Here is a 25,397-nt window from a genome sequence, read left to right as displayed (position 1 = left end):
AGTTGTGTGTTGGTTGAAAAAAAGCATCCCTAGTTACAGGGAGTGATTTACAGGACACCAGGCTCCGTATTTCAGAGTCTCCTGTGTACCATAAAAAATATATTATAAAGGAATAATCTTTATCTGAACCAAAGCTGCGGTGTAGAAGACTCATGTCCAGCTGAGAGCAGCAGCGAGCTTTTGTTCACCCAGGGAAAAGTCCCTGGTCTTCGTCATATTTGATTAACATTTTTCCTCTCTTTGGCACTAGGTATCTTGTTAATATTTAGACATTATATACATTTTCTTTCAACTATTGTTCCCATTATGAGACCAAATAGAACAGGAGAAGCCAGCCTCAGCAGCAGAAGAGGGGGGAGCTGATGGTCTGGGTACCCAGCTAGCTGTGCCCAGCAGGATAGAGCACACTAGAGCCAGTCCCAGTAAGAACGAAGGGTTCCTGAGAGTGCCTCCTTAGATGGCCTCTTCCCCAATTCTAGCTTCCATTTCTCCCTTTTCCTGAGGTAAAGGCTTTAGAATCTCGCAAAGCCTTCTGACACCACCGAGTGAGAGGAGGGGTGGAAATCTCTCTGCTAAGCACAGGCACCTAAAATACTCAGTGAAGTGACACGCAGACATCCCTCTGCTTATTCAGTGTTTGAGGACACCAGTCTGTGTCGGCTCAGGGAACCCCAAAGCTCCCTTAGCCCCGCAGTGCCTCCCACAGGGCACAGGTGGGTGCACCTGTAGTTAAAGGGACCCGGTAGAGGACAGCGCCATCTCCCAGCAGAAAGTACAGTTACTAGGTGATGAGGCAGGGGCAAAAGCTTCTAGTCTGGGAAACCTTGGGGTCTGTGTCAAAGCTCCACCCACCAGGAGCCTTAAAGATACGGCTGGAGAGGTGGAAGTTGGGGTGGGGAAAGAACTGCATCAGAAAGCAAGGCCCGACGGAGGCTAGGGAAGAGACAGTCAGAAATGGGCTGAGTTTTCTCAGAGTCCCACCGGAGGAGACCTGGGGGAACTTGTCACTGCGAGGCTCGCAGCTTCCCCAGCGCACGACGGCCCTGGCCAGCTCTGGGCTACAATTCCCTCCAAGAGTCTTGAGCGAACGCTGGCGAACGCGGGCACCTCCGACTCCCGTGGGAGCGCAGCGCCAGGGCGGGGCGGGGTCCTCCGCGCGCGCTTGGCGGCGGCTGGTGGGGGCCAGGATCTCCGCTCTCCCGGGCGCCCCAGCCTTGGCGCACGCCTCCGCTCTCGCGCACCCCCTCCGCAGGCACGCGCGAGGCGCACCCCTCCTTCCCCGGGCGGCGGCGGGCGCGCGCTCGGCCCCCTCGCCTCCGCCCCTCAGCGCCCGTCCTCTCTCCCGGCAGAAAGTTAGCAGCAGGGAAGGAACTCGGGGCTGTGGGAGAGGTAGCAGCGGCAGCGCGGAGAGAGCGGGGCGCTGCGCACAGAGCAGGTGCCGCCGCGACTGGGCGCCCCCCTCGGGCTCCTGGCCTGAGGTTGAGGGGGGCGGCGGGGGTTCGCGAGGGGAGGGGCCATGCGGCCGGGCTTGTCCCCGGCGCAGCGGGACGGCAGCCAGGGCCGGGGGCGCAGCGGCATCGCTCCATGCAGCCTGGGGGCGGTTGGGCGGCGGCGGCGGCGGCGGCGGGGGCGGCGGCTGAATCATGTCCGGCAGCGCCGGGCCGCCGCCGCCGCGAGCCGGGAGCCGCGATGGCCCGGTGGCCCGCACCGCCTCCGCCTCTCCGCCGCCGCCGCCGCCGCTCGCCGCGCGCTGCCGCTGCCCGGCGCCTCCACTAAGGGGCCGCCGGCGCGCAAGCTGCTCTTCATGTGCACCCTGTCCCTGTCCGTCACCTACCTGTGCTATAGCCTGCTGGGCGGCTCGGGTTCGCTGCAGTTCCCGCTGGCGCTGCAGGAGCCCCCGGGATCCGCCGCGGAACCCCCGCCGAGCCTGCCACCTCCCTCGCTGCCGCCTCCTGGCGTGCGCCCCGGCGCCTCCTCGCCGCCGCCGGACAACGCTAGCCGCGGGCCACCGCCCGAGCCCCCGGAGCGCTTCACGACCCCCGCGGCCGACGGCTGGGGACTGGCGAGCGGTGGCGGTGCTCGGGACGCCTGGCCAAGGAGCCCGCCTGCCCCGGGAGACGCCGTCACGGAGCAGGACGCGCTGCTGGGGCGCGGGGCGCAGGAGCCGGGCGCCGCCGAGGAGCTGGAAGGCCGGAGGGCGGCCAACGGGAGTGCGGAACGGGGCCCCGCCAGCACCCCTGATTATGGGGAGAAGAAGCTGCCCCAGGCGCTGATCATCGGGGTCAAGAAAGGAGGGACGCGCGCGCTGCTGGAGGCTATCCGAGTCCACCCGGACGTAAGGGCAGTGGGCGTAGAGCCGCACTTCTTCGACAGGAACTACGAGAAGGGACTGGAGTGGTACAGGTAGGAAGGCTGCGGAGTGCGGGACGCGTGAGGGGGTCCTAAGAACCCATAGCTTGGGCATCCAGGGGAGGGCAGTGGGAGTCCTGGCCTGGTTGTGCTTAGTCTCTCGGTGCGGAGGAGAGAACAGGACTCCAGCTAAATGATCACTTTATTTCGGAGAAAGGGGAGGAGCAGGTGCCTTGGAGAACAACCAGGCTCCGAATCTGGGAATCCCCAGCTCTTCCTCCTGTCTGCGGGGTGTTTCCCAGCCCAGGCTGATGATAACAGGGCGCTGGGCTTCTAGGTTGAGAACCAGCGGAGGAATGAAACAGGAGAGCTAAATTGACGACGGGCTTTGAGATCCCCAGGAATCAATCAAAAGCTCCCTCAAAAGCGTTTGCGTGGCTGGAATCCAACTTCAGTGTTTTAAGGTCAGAGCAAAATGAACAGTTAAAAAAAAAACGGTGTAGGCGCTTTAGCTTTATAGTAAAGGAAGGTTATTTCCTACCTCTGTAACTTTCTGTCCCTCTTGGCTGAATGAACACTGGGTTGATTTAGTATCAGGAGCCTAGGTGCCTAGATGCCAGTTAGTGCTCTAAGAGTGTCTGTGCCCTGTGCAGCGATCTTTCTAATTTGAGCATCCTTGGAGACGTTCGGAGCTACTTCTGCGGGGAGCTACATACCTCTTTCTGACACCGTCAGGGGTTGGTGCAGCAAGGAAAGGAGCAGGAGAAAGTTAAGTGCAGGTCAAATAGCTATTATCTGTCTTTCTTGCCAGACCCGACATTAAAACAACATTGGTGCGTGCACATGCTCAGAATGCAAGCCCCTTTTCTCTCTTGTCCCCCTCTTTCCTCCTGCTTCATAGCTTTCTGGATAACAGATCTGGACGTGTGGCCCCATCTCGATCACATTTCAATAATTAATTGCAACCGTCAAACAGAAACAGAGCCCTTGTCAGCTGAAGCGATGCTATCAGTTCCACAGAGCCAATAGGTAAAATTGTCCTGTGACAGAGTTGTTTTCCTGTCGAAGAGACATGCTTTCCGGGTTTAGATTACAGCCTGGGAAAAGTTTTTGGCTATTACTTTGGGAATGCGTAATAAGCATGTGTGTTGTCACTGTTTTCTCCCACTTTTAAAAAAAAAATGCCTTGTGCTTCAAAAGCTGCGGAGAAGTACACTGAGCCATAAACATTCCAGCACATCACACTGAGACACGGAATGTGTCTGTTAATGTCTTGTCTGTTTCAACAGCAAGAACTAATTGGGATATTTTAGGAGGCTTCAAACAGTCCCTTCCTATCAAAACATAAAACAGCAAGTGCCTAATTTAACTGGAAAAAATCCTTATTTATAACATCACAAGCCATGGCTTCCAGTTTGTGATTATAATTAAAAAGGTGTTAGCATGATTAATGCAACAACAGCAAAATAAAGACAGGGGAAGATGTCTGGGAAGGGTTCGGCTGTTTACTGGTGAGCTACAGGAGTGTCCTGATTTCTTCTGTGGGGTAGCTTTAGCCATAGGAGGGTAACTGTGGGCATCCCCCCCTCCCAGTTCTAATTTTAAAGCTGGGCATCTTGTGGGAGGCGTCAGATGCCCTTTGAGAGGGGTATAAAGCTCGAACCTTGCAGCGTGTGTGTTTGGGTGGCTTTGCTGCAGTGGAGCTACAGAAAGAAGTGCTTTATTTGGATGACCAATGAAGTTGGTGGGAATGCTTAAACTAGGAAGTCCCTGTCCTGGCTTCTGGAGAGTTTTCTGGAGAGTTTTCTAAATGAAAAGAAAGAGATGACTGATTTCTTAGGTTCTTTTACATTGATGCCAGGATTAGGAGTTACCTCACATCAAAACATGGCGACTGAAGGTGTGTGGTGTAGTGATACTCTCAGCCTCCTGATCCCAGCCAGTACTTGTGGCTTGGTGTTTCTTAGCCCTTAGTGGGGCTGCTAAAAACAACTGGTACGTCTAGAACAAATTCCACTGGGGCCCAGGTAAGAGAACCATTTGATATCTCTCGGTCCTCAACCCCCCGCCCTCATCCTCTGGCCATATAGAAGCACACAAGGCTGAGTGATGCCAATTGGAGGTGAGGCGGAGACCCTCTTTAAGGGCAAGCCTCATGGACGTGTGTGACGATCTAACAGCCCAGGTTTCATTAGCCACTGAAACATGGCTCATGGAAAGACTCGCGGAAGCTCCTGGGGACCCCAAGAGCCCAGTAAGCTTCCCAGCCTCGTTGCTGGCAGCCACGCTTTGAAGACATTTGTGAGACGTCATTAGTCTTGTCTTTTCATGCTTGCCCTGAGACTCTCTCCCATGTAGGAAGGAGGGATGATAGATACATGTAGAATGTACATGATAGATACAATGTAGAAATGTGAATAGTGGCTTTGATTCAAACCAGGGGTAGAAACCCTTAGTCTTGGTTCCCAGAGCAACTCTTAGACTGTGGATGATGGCGTCTTAACTTGCCTGTGCCATGTCTGCTGTCTACAGCCTGGTGGTTTCACTGAAGAAGCACAGGTTAGCTAAAGGTTTTAAGTTTTCTTTCTTTATTTAACCCATTCACTCCTTTACTTATTTATAGTTTTAAATGTGCTCCCAGTTGTCCACTGGTTCTGCAAGTGGTCCTGGATTTTGTGCTTCAAGCAAGAAGAGCTGAGGCAAAACTGGAGCGGCTACAACTCGCTTGGGCTTCCCCACTAGTTGGCAGGCCAGCTTGAGCAGGTTCATTTCTGTGGCGTCACTCCAGCTGTCCCGAAATCCGGGTTTTCCTTTGCACCCATGCTGTCGATCTAATGGGATGTACAAGCACTTGGAAGACCAGAAGGTGTACATTCGATTTTCAGGGCAGCACTGGACTAGTGGATTAGGATGTGTGTGTTCAGGCTGTAGAGATGCTTAACCTCAGTGATGGACTGACCCAGTCCATGGTTACTAAGCCTAGTGGATCAAACCCTCTTCTTCTGCCTTTCTGGACCTATCTCCAAGAGCAAAACCATAAGCAGTTTCCTTAAGACTGATAAATGGTCCTGGCAGAGGCCTTGAACCCTTGTAAGGGATGGGACCTTGGGGTCAGACTCCTGGCTGCCACTACAGAACTCATCATAATGACAGAGGAATAGAAGCACTTGCCTCTCTGTTACTTGCCTGTATAGTGACCATGATATTTTGCTCCAGAAGCTGCTTAGCTCCAAGGGGATGGTCTATGGTCTTATGTTCTATTGGGAGGGCGGAGTAACCCTGGGAACTTACTGCGAGCTGCAGGATGCTCAGCTCTTATTCCCCAGTGGTTGGCAGCAGCACTCTCAGCTGGCGTCTGGAGAGAGGACTGAGGACATGAGATGCTGGTATTTGTGGAATGCCAGCCATAATGCCGGCTGGCACTCTCTAGATGTGTTATTCACTGCAGCGTTGAGATTATGCTGTGAACTAAGCAGCAGCATTTCTGTTTTCTGACCATGTTTTCTTTATTCCTGGAGGTCAGTGGCTGGCTCAAGGCCTTTGGTTTGGTTGCTGTCTGAGCTGAGATTCAAACCTGCGTCTGTCCAGTTGCAGATGGCTTTGTCTCTTTGCCTACACCACATTGCCACTCACTAAACGCCAAGGGCAGCTGTCTTTCCAGTCCTTACCTTCAGGAAATTCTTAGTGACTGCCGAGTGTGCACCCAGTGCTGTCTCAGGAATGGAGGGTACGGTGAAGCATGAGGTGGGTGGAGCCCCATCCTCCTGAAAACGTCAGTGTGGTGAGAAGGTGGACAGTCAGCAAATAGGCAAACCAAACAGTGTGAACGTTTTGCTTTGATGAAGGAAGTAAGGGAGACTCAACTAACCGCATGCAAATGACTGGTACAGCTGAAGGGACCGAATTGGAATACGCCAGAAGCGTAAAATATAGAGAATGAAAAGTTGCTCAACAGTGATTTTCTACTCATGGCATATAGAAACCCTAGCATTAATACTGAACTAAATAATGTACATTATTAAATTAATTTCGTGCTTTGTTGTTGTTGTTGTTGTTGTTGGCACTTCTAGGAGATTAAAACCACAGTCTCCTGTGTGTTTTCCCTACAGAGTTACAGCCTAACCCCCAATTTCACTTCTTTTTAACCCTTTAAAAGTGGTTATTAGAGAATGTAATGAGGTATCCTTGAGCGATTTGTAGGTCCTTAGGTGCCTCTTGTGCAGTGTCAAGCTTTTAAATGTTAAATACGCCCAGAGATCTTTGCTCGCTTGGATTGTGATGCTACAGGTCTTGTGTGCGTGTGTGCGTGTGTGTGTGTGTGTGTGTGTGTGGAGGGGTGAGGTGGGACAAGGTGCTGGGCTTCTGAGTTTCTAAGATGCCCTCAATGCCATTGTTGCTACTGAGTCTTAGAACTTATTTGAGACCACTGATGTGCGAATGTACACACGCACATTTGTGTACGTGTGTGTGTGTGTGTGTGTGTACGTGTGTGCACTCTCATAGGTGTTTTTACATACAGATGTGTTATTTTGAGGTGATCCCGTGATGGGAATTATGTAAACGGAGTGAAATGGCGAGACACAGAACCAGTTGGAGAAGTTCCCAGCAGAGGGAAGAGTGAGTGCGAAGGTCCTGAGGAGGAATCACATTTTGTGGCTCTGCAGCATTCGTTCATCACTCTAGAGGAAACTGACTTCACACAAGACATTGCAACCTCCTGGCCAACTGAGCTCCAGTGCATAGGTTATATGACGTCACTCAGGTTCAGTGTGTCTGACAGTCATTTCTTCCAACAGGCTTGTTGGGAGAAAAAGCCCAACAAGGAGGACTTTGCAACCTGCATCTCTTTCTCATTTTAAACAAACTCAGGTGACATTGGGGCCCATGTGGGTCAGATGAATGAAAGTATCGAGCTGGCAGAGGATGCTCTTGAGCTCCCTTCCCCATGGAAGGGTAGCGTCAGCCCTGCTCTGGCTACACTTCCATGCACACAGGACCCGAAGGGTTATCAGATCTTTATTCTGCAAGAAGAAATGGGAAGCCAGGTTTTGATATAAAAATCTTCTGGTTTTTAGTGCTGGCTTCAGATTTCAGTTCCTTAAAACATGCTGTGTAGGCCAACACTGTAGCACAAATGAAACCCATCTGTGGGCTGCCTGCACCCGACTTGCAACCAGTTTGTGACCTCTGGGCTAAACGCATTTAGGAAAGGAACTGGGGTGCAGTGGCCAGAATTGTGGCTTGCATGTGCTACTTGGGTTAGCATTTCTCCCTTTTCTAGCATTTTGCAAGAGCTATGGGGAAATACCTCCCTGGAATGTGACATTAAGCACCAACAGTGTCTGATGCAAACATTGAGGCAGAGAAGGAAAGTTCATAAGTAAAATATCGTTTTGTTTCCAATTAGCCTTCCCGCAGGTAGGCCCAGTTCCTCTGCCTCAGCCTCCTTTGTGCAGGGATCATAGCTGTGCACTGCCACACTCGATCTTTGCTTTCTTCTCTTTTGTTTTTCAAAGCTGAGGATGGAATTCAGGGCCTTATTCATGGCCGGCAAGTGTTCAACCATATATTCCCAGCAGGAAAATTCTTAATGATCTGAAGTGACCACACTTGAGCTGTACATAGATGACTTGGGTTTATAAGATCTATTCCTGTAGGGAGAGTGGAGACCTAAGAGGTAGGAAAAATGGGGTCTAGGTTTTGCTTTGTTATGTCAGGTACCAGCGTGCTTATATTAATAAAGCCCATTTTCTGACTGAAACATTTGATCCTTGAATGCAGAGCAGGGTCTTTTCAGGGATGGATATAGGAGTATGAAGGGATATGATGTGACACAGGCCCTTTCATCTCTGAGCCAGGATCCACCACATGCTCACTGTGTGACCTTGGGTAAGTTGATAGCTATCTTGAAGCTTCAGCTTCTCCATCTATAGAATGGGCTCACTGTCGCTTACTTCCAAAGCACGGTAAGATGATGAACCACAGTGACATTGCAAATGCCTTGTGTAGAGTTGGTGACATAAGGTACCCTACCTGGCTTCTTCAGTTTCCTTCAGTGCCTTCCTTTTTATTCTGCCCTGCAGCATGGAGGACCCTAAGGAGAAAGTCATCCTAATTTGTCATTCATTGGATACTGCCTTTTATTTCAAGATTATATCTGAAAGAGAGCTTGTGAGTCCCCAGCAGCTCTTAAGTAGTTATCCAGAGAACAATCAGAGGGTTCCAGAAGTCGGCCTCTTGGCACTGAGTGGGAGAGGAGTCTAATTTCCTGAGGTAATCTGGTCATGCTCTCCACCCAGAGGAACCCGAGGAAAAATGGCCCAGTTCTCTGGGCTGCCAATTTCTTGAGCCTCTGGCAGAAATGCAAACTGTTTGCCCTGGATCTCCCGGAAGCCTAAGCTGACGGGCAGCTGTGTCTTCATCTTCCCCACAGAACCCAGGACACCTTGTCACACTCCTGCCTGAACTCTGGCAAAACCACTCAGGTGCCCCAGCCCTCTGACCATGATTTATTTTTTATCTTTGTACGCCTTACCAGGCCCATTTTACTTTTAAATTGAGTCTGTGTAGAGGCCTCAAGATGCTGGGTGAGTTGAGGACTGCTGGCTTGGATGCTCCAGAGCTTGAAAAGGTTTGGTTTTTCGTAATGGATGCTCTCTCTGAAAGGGATGGAACCCTCACCCCCGCCCCCTCAGCCTAGTCAGCTCTGGATCCCATTGGTTTCTGTGGTTTAACAAGCTACTCAGCAACTGTCTTGGGAATTTTGGTCTGAAATTATAATTCACCACTAGAGACTTTACGCTGATCTTGTCATTAATTAAAAACAGAAGATTGATTTCTTTCCCCCCACCAAAGCACTCACTATTTAGCATTGCCTGACTCTTAAAATTATATTTATAATCTTTATTTTAAGAGTACACTAGCTACTTGTGTTGGCCTACACCTTTAGTCTCAGCATTCAGGAGGCAGAGGTTGGCAGATCCCTGTGACTGTGAGGCCAGCATGATGCACATCTGTGAGGCCAGCCTGGTCTTCATAGTGAGTGGGAGGCCAGCCTGGTCTATACAATAAGTTCTAGGCCAGCCAGGACTATGTAGTGAGACCCCTTTAAAGAAAAAATGGAAGAACCTGCAGTTTAGAAGGGAATGAAGTAATGTTTATTAGTGCATATACATGTGAACGTATTATATATATGTATATATATACGCATATACATATATACATACATACATACAGACAGACAGACAGACACACACACGCACACACACACACACATATATATATATTACTTTGCATATATGTTGGTGGTTTTAAGTTGAACTTAATTTAAAACTAGAAGATGACTATGATGTCTGATGTATATATGACTAGGATGCTTGTTGGGTCATGAGCTTTAAGAAAACTGTACCTAGAGCTCAAAGAGTGTCAGTAGGTTTCTACATTCTTTCCTCTGCTGTGTTTGTCTTGCTTCCTTCTCAGGTGGGCTGTCTCATCCCATTCTATTCCAGGCAGTAAGTAACACCCCTTCCCCCACTACCATGTTTCAAGGATGGCTTTTAAGAGTGTCTGTAGAAAGTGCCTAGAGACGCCATTGTCCAGACTGTGACACATGCCCCCCCAAAGCAGGGCTTGAGTGTGCTCTCATTAGGCCAGGGGATATGTAGATGCTTCTTTGACTTGAGAAGGTGGTAGGGGTATGGAAGCAGAGGTAGTTTTACCAAAATGACGGGAAATAATTTGCTTGAAGAGCAAGAAGGGTCTATGGAGTTGATGTTACACCCGATGCTCATCTGGGGTGGCACATTATCGGTCATCTAGCATTTTAATTGGCAAGAGGTTGAAAGGATTAGTTTGAGGTTGGGTTTAGTTGCACTTCTCATTCATTCATTCATTCATTCATTCATTCAACATGTAATATCTACTTCATGCCATTTACTGGGCTTAAACATGGCCACCAATTGGAGATATGAACATGGAAATGATTTTATGATAAAGGAACACAAGTCCTGACTGAACAGGATTCACTCTAAGAATGGAAGGGAGGTTCAATCCTGACAGTGTAATTTACTGTTAGGTTTAACAGATGTGCCAATTCTTGTGGTATATATTGTGGATAGTGGAGAGGGGGGGGGTTCTTTTCTGGGATCTGGTCACACTAGCTCCTCTGTAGGGACTTCTCAGTCTCATTCCCTTTTCCTGGAAGACTCTGTCCCCAGTCTCTAGGTTGCTGGTGTCTCCTTATCAAGTCTTCAGGTGTTGGCTCAAGCTTAGAGCCTTTTAATAGACCATTCCTATGTACATAAAGGTCTTCCTGTTCTGCCCTGCCCAGCTACTTTACTCTTCTCATAAGGTATATTATTCTTCAAAGTTACCCTGGTCACTTACCCGCTCATTGGATGGTCATCTACACAGAAACAAGGACCCTGTCCATTTCACTCCTTACCAGTGCTGCACAGTAGACAGTCACAAGGTGATGCTTTGTTAACTGACAATAAAGAATCAACAAACCCAGACAGAGGAGAGTCTGTTGTGTGTAACACTGCAGACCTCAGAGAACAAGGAGCATGTCTGTTCCTTGGGAACTTGGGTTATTGATTGTTGTAAATGCTTTCCCATGTTAATTCCACAAGACAACTTGGGGTGTAAGGGAGATAACTTAGGATGCCTGTTAGGCTCCCACCCATCTCTCCTCACAGGTATATGTATTCCTACTCTTTTACAGATAGAGGGTGAAACTGGGTGGGTAAACAGGGTTCCCAAGGACATAGAGCAGGCTGTCAGGAGCCAGCTGTCTGTCTGCTATGACAAACGACTCTTGTTTCCTGGCCTCTGTGGCTATAGTGATGCTCTAGGAGAAGAGCCTTGGTTCTTTCTCATAGACCATTTTATCCCAGGAGTTGTTGGGATTGAGCATCTCTAAATGCATCATCAAAGTATCATTATCGCTGGAACACACTCACCATCCTCGCACCCAGGCTGGGCCTAACGGTCCTAGGTTCAGGGATAAATATTTCCACATTACTTTCCGTTTAATAATCAGTTACAAAGGAGTCTTGTGTTTGATTTGTGATTTTTATTGTATAGGTGGATCTTCTTTCTTCTGATTCCATATTAAAGCTTCTGTTGAAGGTGAGAATCTGTTGCCGGAGCTGAGGAAATATTTGAGTTTAATCCTGGTACTATCTTATCCATGGGCACTTTGGATTTTAGCGTCACTTGGCATTTTGATAAAGAGTGTGAATTTGGGGCTAGGGAGATGTCTCAGTGCTTAAAGGTGCTTCCCACACAAGTTTGAAAACCTGAGTTTGAATCTCCAGATGCCAAGGGAAAGCCAGTCATACAGTGTGACTTGTCTATAAACCCAGGGCTCCCTTGAAGAAGTGGAGCTCCCTGGTGAATCCCTGGAAGCTCCCGGACCAGCTAGTGTGGTATCCACAGTGACAAAAGAAACATATTCTCAAACAAGGATGAATGACTAGGACCAAACATCACACATGTACCTTGACATATACTTGCACATGCTTACATATATGGATCTTCACACACATGTATATACACATCGTATACAAACACACACACACACACACACACACACACACACACACACACACACACGCACATTAAAAAGAGAAATAAAGAAAAAAGGAAAAAAGAGCTTTTAAAGAGGTGGACTTGAAATTAGAAGTTTCAGTTTTGAACCAGAGTTCTAAATACGTCTCCCTTACATGCAGATTAGTACTTAACTTTTGAATCTTGTATTTCACATCTTTAAAATGGGATTAGTATCCTCCTCTGAACCCATGGGAGTTTTGCAGGAGGGAACAAGGGTTCTAAGCAGGAAGCTACCTCGCCCGTCTACACATGTTAGTTGTTGTTAATCCACGCACGTTTTCTGAATTCCTCCAGGTAATTGGTTTTCTGGGATGTTGCACTCCAGGGAATGCCTGAAATACAGGACAATTCCTCTTATCATAAAGTTAGATTAAGAAGTTTAATTTACAGAAACTATTATATAGCATGGATATCAAATGTTCTGAGCGCAGACTGCAGAAGGTTCCAGAGAACTCTTGGGCAGCCTTAATCTGCATAACTCTTTCCCCTGACTTATGACCACTGGAATTTTTTTTATCCTGAAACAACATAAAGAGTAATGGGGCATGCTTGCTTTGTCAGACTACCCTGCAGTTAATCACCTCTAGACCTGACCAGAAGATTCTCTTATTTGGTTCTCAATTGGCCCATCATCTTCCCCCTCCCTGTGCACACCTTGGCTGTGATTCCCAAGCTGGTATATTTATATATAGTACCTTCTAGTTGCCCATCTATCCTGCTTTTTAATCCTTTGTGGTAGGCAGAGTAATAGTTCCTTGGAATATCTTTATCCTAATTCACAAGATACATCAGATTTCATGGCCAAGGACAATTAGATTTCTCATGGAAATAAGATTATGTGCTAACTAGCTAACGGAATGACAGATTGTCCCATATTTTTGGATGAACCCAATTAATTACAAGAAACCTCATAAATGGAAGGGGAGGTGGTGAGAGAATCAGAGACACAGAGTGTGTGAGGGATCCAGTCAAGTATGTCTGGCTTTGAAGACAGAGGGAAGGGCTATGAGCTAAGGAGTTTATTCAGAATCAGATAAAACACGAGGAAGTAGAGCTTTAGCATCTTCAGAAGGAAGGCAGCACAGGGACACTTCCGTTGAGATTCATCTTAGACGTTGGTCATGTGAACAGTAAGATAATGTATTTACATGGTGTTGAGCCCCTAACCTTTCGAATACTTGTTATAGTAGCCATAGGAGATGAGTACACTATGCTCAGGTGTGCTTTTCTCTCTTCGCTTTTTTCTTCCTTTCTGGGAAAAAGTCCTCTTCAGGGCCTTCTGGTTCTCTTCTCAAACAGATGGAATGGATCAGTGTATGAATGCACAGTATTTCCAGAATGTAAAAGTACAAGGGGCTGATAGAAGCTAGGGGTTTCTGTCTCTTTTAGGTAGTGAGCGTTGATCTTCAGAGTACGTAGCTGCACAAGCACCAGCCACTCAGAAGCCCAAGTCTGAAATGAAGCTCAAGGGGACAGGTGCACAAGTTTGAATAACAACTCATTCACACACCAGCCAGTGTAGACGGAGGCTCCAGGTGTATGTGCACCACCAGATCTTTTGGACCCACATTCCTTTCTTCTTGTTGCTCCACCATCCCCAAGGTAGTTGGAAATGCAGAATCTCTAGTCCAGCTCTACCTTCCTGATGCAGAAGTTTGCATCTCAGGAGATGTGCTGCTGCTGACAGAGTTTGAGAACTAGTGCTCTAGAACAGTGGTTCTCAATCCGTGACCCCTAAAGTCTGTCAGAAAATACAGAACATTCACAACAGTAGCAAAATTACCGTTAACTAGCAATGAAGATATTATTATGGTTGGGGGTCACCACAGCATGAGAAACTGTGTTAAAAGGACACAGCATTAGGGAGGTTGGGAACCACTGCTTTACAATGAAGTGTCTCAGCCTTGGCACTGGTGATGTTTTGGGATGGGCCCAAAGACTCTGTGGGGAAGATCAGTCTTGTGTACTTACTAGCATTTCTGGCCTCTCTCACTGTATGCCAGTAGCACCTCCCCTTCAGTCAGGGTAGAGAACAAAATGGCTTCAGATTTTGTCACATGTCACCATGCAGTCCCAAATTACATCTAGTTGAGAACGTTCTTTCCTGGGACTTCGATCCATCCACACTTCAACCTCAGAAAAAAGGGGGCCAATTTCTTTTTACGCAAAGATCACACCCATAGCTTCAAGTCTCCTCCTTGTGTCAAAAATTCAGTTCCAAGGCTTCACCTCACTACAGAAGAGCCTGGGAAGGCATTTAGAGAACTCAGTGCCTAAGGAGGGACAAATGAGTACAGGGACAGCCAGCTGTCTGCTACAGGAGCTTGCACAGACTTATGGTCACAGTCTAGCTCCCTCTCTCCCTGTCCTTCTCCCTATCTCTTGCTCCCTTGTTCTTGCTCCACTATCTCTCTTGCCATCTCTCTATGCCAGGGGTTAAATCAAAGACCTTGTGCATGACATCAGTGTGCTACACTGCAGCCTACCATGTCTCTTTTAATTCCCTTCTGCCAAAAAATGTCTCCAGTTGGAAGGTGAAATAAATTAAATGTGCACATGCATACATACATATATCTGTGTGTGTCTGTGTTTATCAGTATCCAGAGGAAATCACAGGACATTTTAGAGAACACATAACATTTATCTAATCAGTATCTTTTAATATCAAGGATCCCATGCCTTCTGAACTCCCATCATCAGCCCAGATCTTGCAGATATGTTGCCTAAGAGGTGTGTCTACCTACCGACTGAGCCTTGGCTTTCCCTCTCACATTTGTGCCTTCTCTGTGCCAACGAGGTTTCATTGGTAAATGAAAACTCAGTGGTCGTATAAACTTTCACACAATGACTTTCAGAAGAAGAAACCCAAGTTTCTTAAATATTTGTAAACATGATATGGTGAAATGCACATGTTTGGTAAGCACATTAGTATACATGTATATTTAAGTGTACATAGTCAAATATGTTGTATGTATTTAAATAAGAGACATATAAACATGTTTGTATATGTTCTCATATCTCTGTCAGCCATGTATCTATGTATCTGTGGACATACATATGTACATATGTATGTACATGTAAGTATATATGCATATACATTATGTGTATGTATGTATGCATGTATGTATGTATGTATGTATGTATGTATGTATGTCTGGCAACTTTTGCCTTGGTACAACCCTTATGCCTTGTCTACTTGCAGTTCTGTCATCTGATTCTTATGCAACAACCATGATAAGTGACTGTTTTAGAGAATAAAGCCTATAGTACCCCTTCCTTTTTCCCTTTAACTTCCAAACAAGTCCACGTAGAGGACTTCCAAGCCTGGCTGGGACCTGAAAAGCCCAACAAGACTGATGCTTCTTCTTCTCTCCTGCCACGTTCGTTCATCTCTTCTCTTTGCTCCTGTTTACTCTGCACTAGCCTGAGAGTCTGAGCACTGCCTACCCCAGGGCCTTTACCCTTGTTACCCCCTACCTGGAGTTCTTTTCATCAGTTAACTGTGTGTCTGACCTCTTTCCTTCACTTGTGTCTTTGCTAAACTATCTTATCCTCCATGTAGCCTGGTCACATAGGCTTGGGCTTAGCTAGCCTTGCTAATGCTAGGATCGTCGCCCACTGGACGGAGGGGTCACATTGCTGTTAACTGAATCACTGTACTCCGTAGCCTGATTCCTTCCCACTCCAAGTTTTTGTTGTGTTGATTTTCCCAGTTTTAATTCCCTTGCCCTGGGAATTTTTGATTCTAATATAGAATCACAAAATGACTTTATCATTGCTGGGGTATGCTTAAAACCCATTTATTTATGTCCCTCTCAAGGTATCTCTGCTAATTAAATACACTGCCGTCAGGGGGTGGCTGTAAGATGCACTGTATCCAACCTCCTGGCTGCTTTTACCCCTACATCTGTTGCCCCTAAGTTGTAAATCGAGAAGCATTGTAAAAGGTTCATGTTGAGGAAACAATTGACAGGTATTGAGACATACATAGAATCCTGTTTAGAATAAACTCACAGTTGAGTGTTTTTAACACACCCTCTGGTATCAGTATTCTCCTGATCCTCAGTGGACAGCATTAGCACCTTGTGCTAGCCTAAATATAAGTTAAGGTGATTGATATTAGAAAACATTATAGTATCTGTACCAGATATGGAATGGGTGCTATCCACTTAGACTCTCCGAAAAGTACGCAGCCATTTTAGCCAGCGAGCCCCACGATCTCACCCAGAGCCACTGAGTTCCTTATTGAGGACAACAGTGAGCTGGCTGCCATTCACTCCTGGAAGACTTCTTGCTTTCTTTGGGAGTGGACTTTCTCTCTCCATATCTCATTTATAAAATAGAGATTTCCTTAAGTCACGGTCTGTTTGAAATCCTCCAATCACTGTCTGGTAGTGTGCCTTTAAAGAAAAACCATTTCTAGTGAGTGTGAACTCACTTTAGACTCAGAACATGAGGGGCCAGGATTCATTTACTTTATAGCATTCATCATTCCAGGTAAAAATCTGAACTAAGCATAAACCCAAAGGAATTTAATAAATAGCTCACATATCTGAGATGTCCCGGGTGGGGGGGATGGGGATCTTTAAACAGTTAATATAATACTTTTATTCTTTGAGAATCTCATTTGTGCATATATTCGATATATTTTGAGCACATTCAGCCTCTTACCACCCCCAGGTCTTCCCAGAGATCTTTATTTTTCAAGGTGTGGCTTAATCTTGGCTTAATGATGCCACCAGATTTTAATTTTTAGATTCTGCTGCCGAGGCGGTTGGCTACATTCATAAAACTTTCTGCGATATGGCTATAAAGAGAGCGTTCACCTGATTCCTTTTCCTAAATTTCAGGCATTAGAGACCTCAGTCTGTCCCCCAAGCCCCCTGACTCTGAGGAGCAGAGGGTGGAGGTCAGTAGTCTTCCAGGCACACAGTACTGGGATGCAGGGATTTTTCCTAGAGCAAAACCAGGATGTAGTTCTCAGAGGGGAAAAATGTATGTGGATGCCAACACGACAGATGTCTGCTTCCAGACTTCTGTGGAAATGCAGTCTTCCACTGCAACACAACCGAGTAAATCAGAAGCACCGTGGGTTCTGCTGGCTTGTGTACAGGCAGAGGCCTGGGTCGGATTCTCCACTCTGCCTTTATCCTGAGGTGAATTCCAACAGAATCTCAAAAAACTCCCCTTCTACTGCTCTGCTAGGAAGGAAGGCAGGATGGGAAGAAGAGTGTGAGAAATAGAGAAAGGAGAGGCTGGTCCAGTCTTGGAATTTAAGGTGTTAAGTCCTGAGGGAAAGTTGAAAGAACCCACCTCTAGAAGTCACTGGATGTTTATTTAGAATATCTTCCCTTTCTGTCACTTCTGTAGCAACTTCTAGAACTGCCTGGGAAAAATTAAAGGGACTATATATCTTGCAAGAGAATTCTTCAAATAGCAAGTAAATCATTCACCACATTAAATCTTCCTGCCCAGGATCTCTTCCAGTAGAGAGGGAGAAACAAACGTCTTGGCGTTTGATCAGCCTTAATATAACAACCAGATAGCCCAGAATTTCAGAACAGCCTCGGATCTCTGCTGTTTTATCTTTTCCCGTAAGGTAAGGCCCACAATAAAGAATTAAGTGGGGTTTAGTTTTCTACGATTTTGTGAGACTTTCTAATGAAGATAAACCCCTGTTTTGAGACAAACAGAATCAACCAGGTCAGATCCAGTGTCTTGGTGTTTTGTTTAAACAGACATGTCTTGTGCGTGTCTGGCTGTCTTTATCTGGCAACAATGCTTCCTTCTTTGGTGCCGAGTGTGCTTACAGTGTCTCTAAGGACCTCTCTGAAGAGACATTAGGACACTTGAAGACCTTGGGTCTTTTAAGCCCTGGGTCATTTATCAGGCACAGTAGGTACAGGCCAATTTCCTGCATGATGCTGTGACAATTTAATCTGTCTGTCTGTCTGTCTGTCTGTCTCTCTCTCTCTCTCCTTTTCTCTTCCTCCTCCTGTTCCCCCTCATTAACTTCCTCTCTCCTTACTCGCATCCCTCTCTCTTTCCTCCCTTCCACTTCTCCCGCACCTCCTCTGCATCCTTCTTTCCAACCTTTTCCTGCTCTTCACCCTTCTCCCCACCTCTCCATCCCTCCTTTCATGGCACTGGGGATGAACTACTGGTTTCATGTGTCCTAGGCAAGCAGCCTCCTGCTGGAACATGCTCCAGCCTGTCTTTGGACTTTTGGCAGCTCCAGGCCTCATCTGCTTCTTGTCCTTGCTGTCTAATTCCTACCCTTTCCATAGGTTGAGCCCCATGACAAAGATGGGGACATGTGTGAGGCTCTTCCCCCATTTCCTTCAAGATGGACGAATTAGGGGGAGCAACAAACTATTTCTCTTGGCCCTTGCTTTCAGAAAACGTTCTGCTCCCAATTTCCTATGACTTGTTTTCAGATTCTGAAGAAGTAAAAGGTTCTTTTATTTCAAAGAAAGGTAAAATTTAAAGACAGATAAGAACTCCATTTGAGTGATTTTTTTTTCCTTTACAGCAGCTGCACATTCTTAGTAACAAGAGTTAGCTTCCATAATTTTACAGGAGACTGAAACAAAACCAAACCTACAGGGACATGTGTGTGTGTGTGTGTGTGTGTGTGTGTGTGTGTGTGTGTATTTGTGTGCATGTTTAAGATATGTGTGTATAAGATGTGTATATATATGTATGTGTTTAAAATGTGTGTATGCATATGTATCTGTGTGTTTAAGGTGTTTGTGTGTGTGTGTCTGTGTGTGAGTGTATGTGTGTGTGTCTGTGTGTGTGTATGTGTGTGTGTCTGTGTGTGTGTGTGTGTGCATGCGTGTACATGCCATTGTTTCGTTTTCAGGTCAGGACCACCTCAGATGTTGGTTATTGCCTTCGGTCTTGAGTCAAGGTTTCTTTTTTTGTTATCTCATACACTAGGCTAGGAGGCCAGGGACCTTCCAAAGATTCTTCTATCTCCGTGTCCCTTTGTCCTGAAGATGTACCGGGATTACAGATGTGAGCCACCATGTCTGGATTAATGTGGATTCTGGATATTCTAGCTCAGTTCTTCATGCTTACATGACAAACATTTCACTGAGTCCCTTAACATTGGCTAATCTTTCCAGCAACCTCTGATGATGACAGATTTTGCATCTTAAGGGGAAAGTGAGCATAGGAGGAAGGATTGGTTACCAAATATACCCTGGTTAATACTGGTGCAGCTTGGGTAGGAACAGGAGCCTGTCAGTGTTTGCAAACCTTTGTCACAGCAAGCAGCTACTCCCTGGGAAGAAGCAATGCTGAGGAAGTTCTGTTCACATTCTGGGCTTGACAGGGGCAGCATTTCCTCAGACTCACTTTCTACAGCCAAAGCCACCATATCTCTCTTTGTGAATAGACTCCAGTGCTCATGTCTGGGCTCCTGGAGAAGTCAGATTCTCCAGTCATAGATTCTCTACTGTGGAAGAATGGAGAATGTCTTCCTACTGTGATTGGTTTAAAGGTCTCAGCATTGTGCAAGACGAGAGAGAGAGAGAGAGAGAGAGAGAGAGAGAGAGAGAGAGAGAGAGAGAGAGAGAGAGAGCACAGACACACACAGAGACAGAGAGAGACAGAGATAGAGAGACAGAAAGGCACAGACACAGATACACGTATGCACGCACACATTCACACAGACCAAGAGAGAAAGCGATAGAGAGAAACAGAGAGACAGAGGGAGCACAGACACACACACACACAGAGAGACACAAGAGACAGAGAGAGAGAGAGAGAGAGAGAGAGAGAGAGAGAGAGCACAGACACACACAGAGACAGAGAGAGACAGAGATGGAGAGACAGAGAAAGGCACAGACACAGATACACGTATGCACGCACACATTCACACAGACCAAGAGAGAAAGCAATAGAGAGAAACAGAGAGACAGAGGGAGCACACACACACACACACACACACACACACACACACACACACACAGAGAGAGAGAGAGAGAGAGAGAGAGAGAGAGAGAGAGAGGGAGAGAGGGAGAGAGAGAGAGAGGGGGAGAGAGAGAGAGAGAGAGAGGACAGAGAGAGACAGGAGAGAGAGTAAGGAGAGAGAGAGAGAGAGAGGAGAGAGAGAGAGGGAGAGAGAGAGAGAGAGAGAGAGAGAGAGAGAGAGAGATTATTTTCTGAACCCGGCTGTGTACTGCTAATTTCAGAGATGTGGAGACTCAGCTGCCCCTTCTCTGTGTGGGGCAGCCGAGGGATGAGAATTCCCCAGGCTGTGTCTTCTTTAAAAGCATCATTGTTGCTCAAGCTCTTTCAAGGCAATGTGCACGGTGGAAGACAGCTCTTGGTGTCATCTCTGTGGTTATGCCTTGGCCCTGCTGCCTCTGCAGGTCTTGTGGTGGCTCTGGAGGGAGGGCCTGGTGACAGCATCATCTAGGAGTTTACTCTCGGATACAATGGCATTTCTGTTCTATTCTTAGTTCATGGAAATGTTTAGCCTTTGAGACTCTGACAGTTGTCTCTGGAAAAGTGATACGTGGGTAGGATAAGTGTGTATGTAATTGAGTGTGTGTGTGTGTGTGTGCGTGTGTGTGTGTGTGTGCGTGTGTGTGTACCTCTGAGGGGGGCATGTTGTGGGGGCTTGAGGTTACTGTTGGGTATCACCTCTGTTGTTCTCCTGAATGTTTGAGACATGCTCAGTGGATTCACCATTCTGACTAGTCAGGCTGGCCAGGGAGCCCCAGGGATGTGCCCGTCTCCACCCTACCAGCACTGGGGTTACAGCTGTGCTGCCATGTCCAGATGTTTCCCTGGATGTTGGGGATATGACCTAAGAGCCTCATGCTTGAGCAGCAGGCACTTCACCCATCAAGTCTTCTCTTCAGACCCCAAAAATGTGTTTGCATGGTATGTTGGCTGAGTTTAGTGATAAATCTCCCCATTGTTCTAAAGCTCTGTGGAAAACGAAATCAGATTTAAAAGTTAAACAACTTATTCAGTAGGATAGGGTGTAGCTGAGAGTTAGAACTCTAGGTATGGTAAAGCTTCTGTGAGTGGCATGGGTTCTCATCCCAGGACCAGGAAATACAGACACAAGTAACTCTATTGAACCCTGAATCTAGTCAGTCCAGGAATCTGCCCATGGGCTCTGTATCTCTGTATCTGAGATTGTGTTTTCGTTTCTGCCTGGTCCTGGGAGATGTGCAGTATGAAGTAAGTTCTAAATGCTTGCTGTTTAGGTCATATGTATTATGTGTTTAGTGAAGACAACTGATAGTACTGAATACAGCAGCCGTTGCCAGAACGGTAGTGGACATTCTTCCACAGATTTAGTCCTTGTGAAGTATGCGTGCACGGTCTCTTTCAAAATGGTGAATTAAAAAAAATAACTTCCCATTTTCACCTAAGAGTACAAGTGTCTTTCTCTGTCTCAAATGTGCTCCTATGATATAATTTTGACACTTTCTATGATTTATAAATGGCAGAGATATTAATCAATACCCAGTAAAGTGTGGGAAATATAGACAATGTAGATATTTATTTGGAAATCTCCATCAAAGTTGAGCCGGGGCGTATGTAGATTATAGACATAAGTTGTAGCAAAGAATGAAACAAATGAAGTGGCATAAGACAGCACCAAAGACAACAGGAGAAACTGTTAGGTAATCAGAAGGGTGTGGAACCTCTCTAGCGAGGATGGACTCAGAGAGTCTGGCAGCCACAGGGGAAAGGCAGGTAAATTAGGGGTAGATTTGCATCTAGGAAACGGAAAATACTTCAATACAAGAAAAGTCTTACCCAGAGAGCATGCTAGCTTTCTGGGAGCTGCCCTAAAGGAATACCACAGGAGCAGGGTGACTTGAACAGAGAAATTTATTTCTTACAATTCTGGAAGCTGAACATCCAGGATCAAGGTGTCCATGGGGTTACTTTCTACACCCCACAAGCTTCCTGTGCCTTTGTGTGGTTGCTTTTCTGTGCATACCTGTGTCCGGGTCTACTCTTCCTGTGTGTGTCCCTCTTGGCACATTAGAATGTTTATTGGTTAACTGACAGTAAAATGTCTCAGCGTCAGGTACCTTGGACAGTGCTAGCCTGTCTGTATCTCCTCCTCTTGGACAGGCTGCATGGGGAGCTGTGGCTGTTGGGGAGCTGAGAGTTCTTTCCCCTTTTCCTAGTTTCTCACTAATCCTCTCTCTAGCTAGCATATTCTTTTCCAGGTCATGTTCCTATATGGGATTAAGCCTCATTTTTGTGTGTGAGTAGGAATTCCTGTACCTAATCCTCTCTTCTTAGAAGCACACCAGTCATACCAGGTTAGAAGCCCCCTCCCCCCATTCGCTCTTATATTAATCCAATTGTGCCTTTAAAGACTGTTTCCATGTGCAGCCACATTCTGAGGTTTGGGGTGTTTGGATTTCAAGTGACACAGAAGCAGAAGCCAGATGAAGAGCCGGGGCTTCCAGCCTTGGTTACTCTGGAGTCTCTGCTATCCCCAGTCCTCCTGAGCTACCAGGATAAGTTGGCATAGCCCCTCCATGCTCATATGTGGCTAAAGTTCTTTAGATATAGATTTATATTACTATCTAAAATGTACGAAGAATGCAAAAGGTTAATCCCTCCCCTTAGAGGACAAATATTCTGATCAACAAATGGGCAAATGAACAGTGCTTTCCAAAGAATAGTATGAATGGCCAATAAATACATGGAAACTAGTCAACACCGTTAGCTGCGAGGCACATGAAAATAGAAGACGTCACTGAGATGTTCACCCCAGTCAGAAGGCCGTCGCTAAGAAGCAGAGAGACTGTCACCAGAAACACAAAACAAAGAGTGTACTGGGGCAGCCAGAAAAGGCCCTTTATACTCTTGGAAGGGATGACAATTAGTATAGCCACTGGGGAAACTGGTATAAAGGTCCTTCCAAAATCCAGAAGTAGAACTGTCACATGATCCATTTATACTACCACTCCCTTCCTTCTTCCCTCCCTCCCTGCTCTCTCTCTCTCTCTCTCTCTCTCTCTCTCTCTCTCTCTCTCTGTGTGTGTGTGTGTGTGTGTGTGTGCGTGCACATGGTCAAATCAAAGTCAGTAATAGATAGTTGCACGTCCATGTCGACTGCAGCACTATTAACAATATCTAACTTATAGAATCAGCCTAGCTGTCCATCAACAGGGGAGTGGATAAAAAAACATGGTATATATAAACAGTGAGTATTAGCCATAAGGAAGAATGATACTGTATCATTTTGCAGGGAAAGGTATGGAATAAGAGATCATTGACTTACACAATGATTGCACATTCTTCTTCAGATGTAAAATATATGAAAAAGAGGATATGAAAGTACATTTTAGGTGTTAGGGTGTTATTAGGGATGTGGGAAAACAGGTAGGGTAAGAAAGAGAAGTAGGGAAAGAATATAACCATGGTAGGTCTATACATGCATGGAATAATGTAAAGGAATCCATTGCTTTACATAATTCATGTAATTAGCTAATTAGCACAATGGTAAAGACATCTCTGTGGCTTACATTCTGCTTCTAGCACGGGGAGCCTCATTTCCTGGAATAGAGTCATGGCTTACTGTGACTGTGTTTTCTTACTGTTGAGTGGTTATTATAGGGAGATGTCAGTGACAGAACCAGATAACACTGGTGAGAAGCTACAGGTCTTGAACACTGCTGCTGCTGCCAGCCACTGGTACATGCCCAGGACATCTTTCTCATCGTGTCATTGACCCACTTCACAGGAGCTTGGAAACTGCAGTTTCACAGTGTTGAGGGATTCTCCCAGAGTTGCAGTGATGGGAAATACTTGAGTCGAAGCCATCACAGCAATGCCTACAGGTCTCCTTCTGGTCTGTTTAACTTTCAGTGTTCCTTGGCTTTGTTTGCCTACTTGGTGTGTACTGTTCTCCTGTCATTAGACCATGGACTGTTTCTATGCCTCTCCATGGGAGAGCTAGTTCACTGTTGGATAAACTCTAAACCAAAGGCTTCTATCATGGTTTCTTTGACCACACCTGTCTTGATGGTATCTCTATGGTCTCCATCTCTTGAAGATCCTTACAAAGAAAGCTACAGAGGTTTCTGTGTTCCCTGGAGCCCACTTGTTAGAGAAAAAAATGGAAGGAGTATGTATTTTATTTTTTTTTTGATGTGTTAAAAGTTGTCAGAGTACATGCTTACTTCTGAGTTCCTGAAAGAGATCTTCATGTTATCACCAAGAAATGATATAGATTTAGGAAAAATGGGCTTCTTTTGTGCCCCAGCACCTGCTGGCCCTTGATAAAAGCTTTTAATAATAAGAATGCTGACTCCTTGTACGATTACCATGAGATGAAAGAAAATATGTGGTTTGAGTGTGCGTCTTGCTCTTAGAAGCTCTTATTTAGAGGTTAGTTTCTATTATCAAAATAACACTAGGTGCTCCTTTCTCTTCTGCATGAAAGGAGGAAAAAGTAAATACTTCCCTTCTGCTTTGAACTGCTGCAGAATCTGTTTCTCTATGAACCTGGGAATTGGTGGGGAGGCCAAGGACTTGTTTTCTTATACGACGTCCCCCACGTGTGTTTAAGCAAAGAAACAGGATGGCTTTAGCTATAGAACAAGATTAGTTTTCTGGAGTGGTGGTTTGTGACAGATGGGAAAGCTCATGAGCCATGTCCCTGTCCACCATGTGGAGGGGCTCTGCAGCACAACACTGCCCTGCAGTTTTCTAAGAAGTCCAGCTTAGCACTTGTCAGAGAGCAGATCCCAAGTCAGGCGCGCACGCGTGTGTGTGTGTGTGTGTGTGTGTGTGTGTGTGTGTGTGTGTGCGTGTGTAGGTATGTATGTATGGTGTATGTGTGTGGTGTATGTGATATATATGTCTGTGTGTCTGTTTTGGATGTGGTGCATGTATATGATGTATGTATGCATGATGTATGTGTTTGGTGTGTTTGTGATGTATGTGTGTGTGTTCTGTATGTGGAATATGTGTATGATGTATGTATATATGTAAGTACAATGTATATGTGTTGCATGTGGTATATATGTATGTATGTATGCATACATATATGTATGTATGGTGTATGTGTGTGGTGTGTATGTGTGATATGTGTCTGTGTGTCTGTTTTGTATGTGATGTATGTATATGATATATGTATGCATGATGTATGTATGTGATATGTTTGTGATGTATGTGTGATGTGTGTATTTTGTTTGTGGAGTATGTGTATGATGTATGTATGTATGATGTATGTGTATGATGTATTTGTGGGTGTGTGTGTGTGTGTGAAAGAGAGAGAGAGACAGAGAGAGAGACAGAGAGAGAGAGAGAGAGAGAGAGAGAGAGAGAGAGAGAGAGAGAGAGAGAGAGAGAGAGAGAGAATGACAATAGACCGGACCTCTGAAGGCTATTTTTCCATCATAAGACCTGAGGACAAGGACGGCATGGGAAGACTG

The 25,397-nt window shown here is 46.2% G+C and overlaps 1 protein-coding gene across 1 annotated transcript in view; it reads left to right on the top strand.

Annotated features, from left to right (window-relative positions):
• The first annotated feature begins 1,689 nt into the window (after window positions 1-1,689).
• Window positions 1,690-25,397, top strand: part of Hs3st4 (heparan sulfate-glucosamine 3-sulfotransferase 4) — a 405,604-nt gene continuing 381,896 nt past the window's right edge. The window contains 3 exon segments of the mRNA XM_032892698.1: window positions 1,690-1,719; window positions 1,722-1,749; window positions 1,752-2,403. Coding sequence (XP_032748589.1) covers window positions 1,690-1,719; window positions 1,722-1,749; window positions 1,752-2,403 — 710 coding nt within the window.

This window comes from Rattus rattus, chromosome 2, assembly GCF_011064425.1.
Source record: "Rattus rattus isolate New Zealand chromosome 2, Rrattus_CSIRO_v1, whole genome shotgun sequence".
Classification (NCBI taxonomy): Eukaryota; Metazoa; Chordata; class Mammalia; order Rodentia; family Muridae; genus Rattus; species Rattus rattus.
Note: the sequence above shows the minus strand (reverse complement) of the source record. Positions and strands in the feature narration are given on the sequence as shown.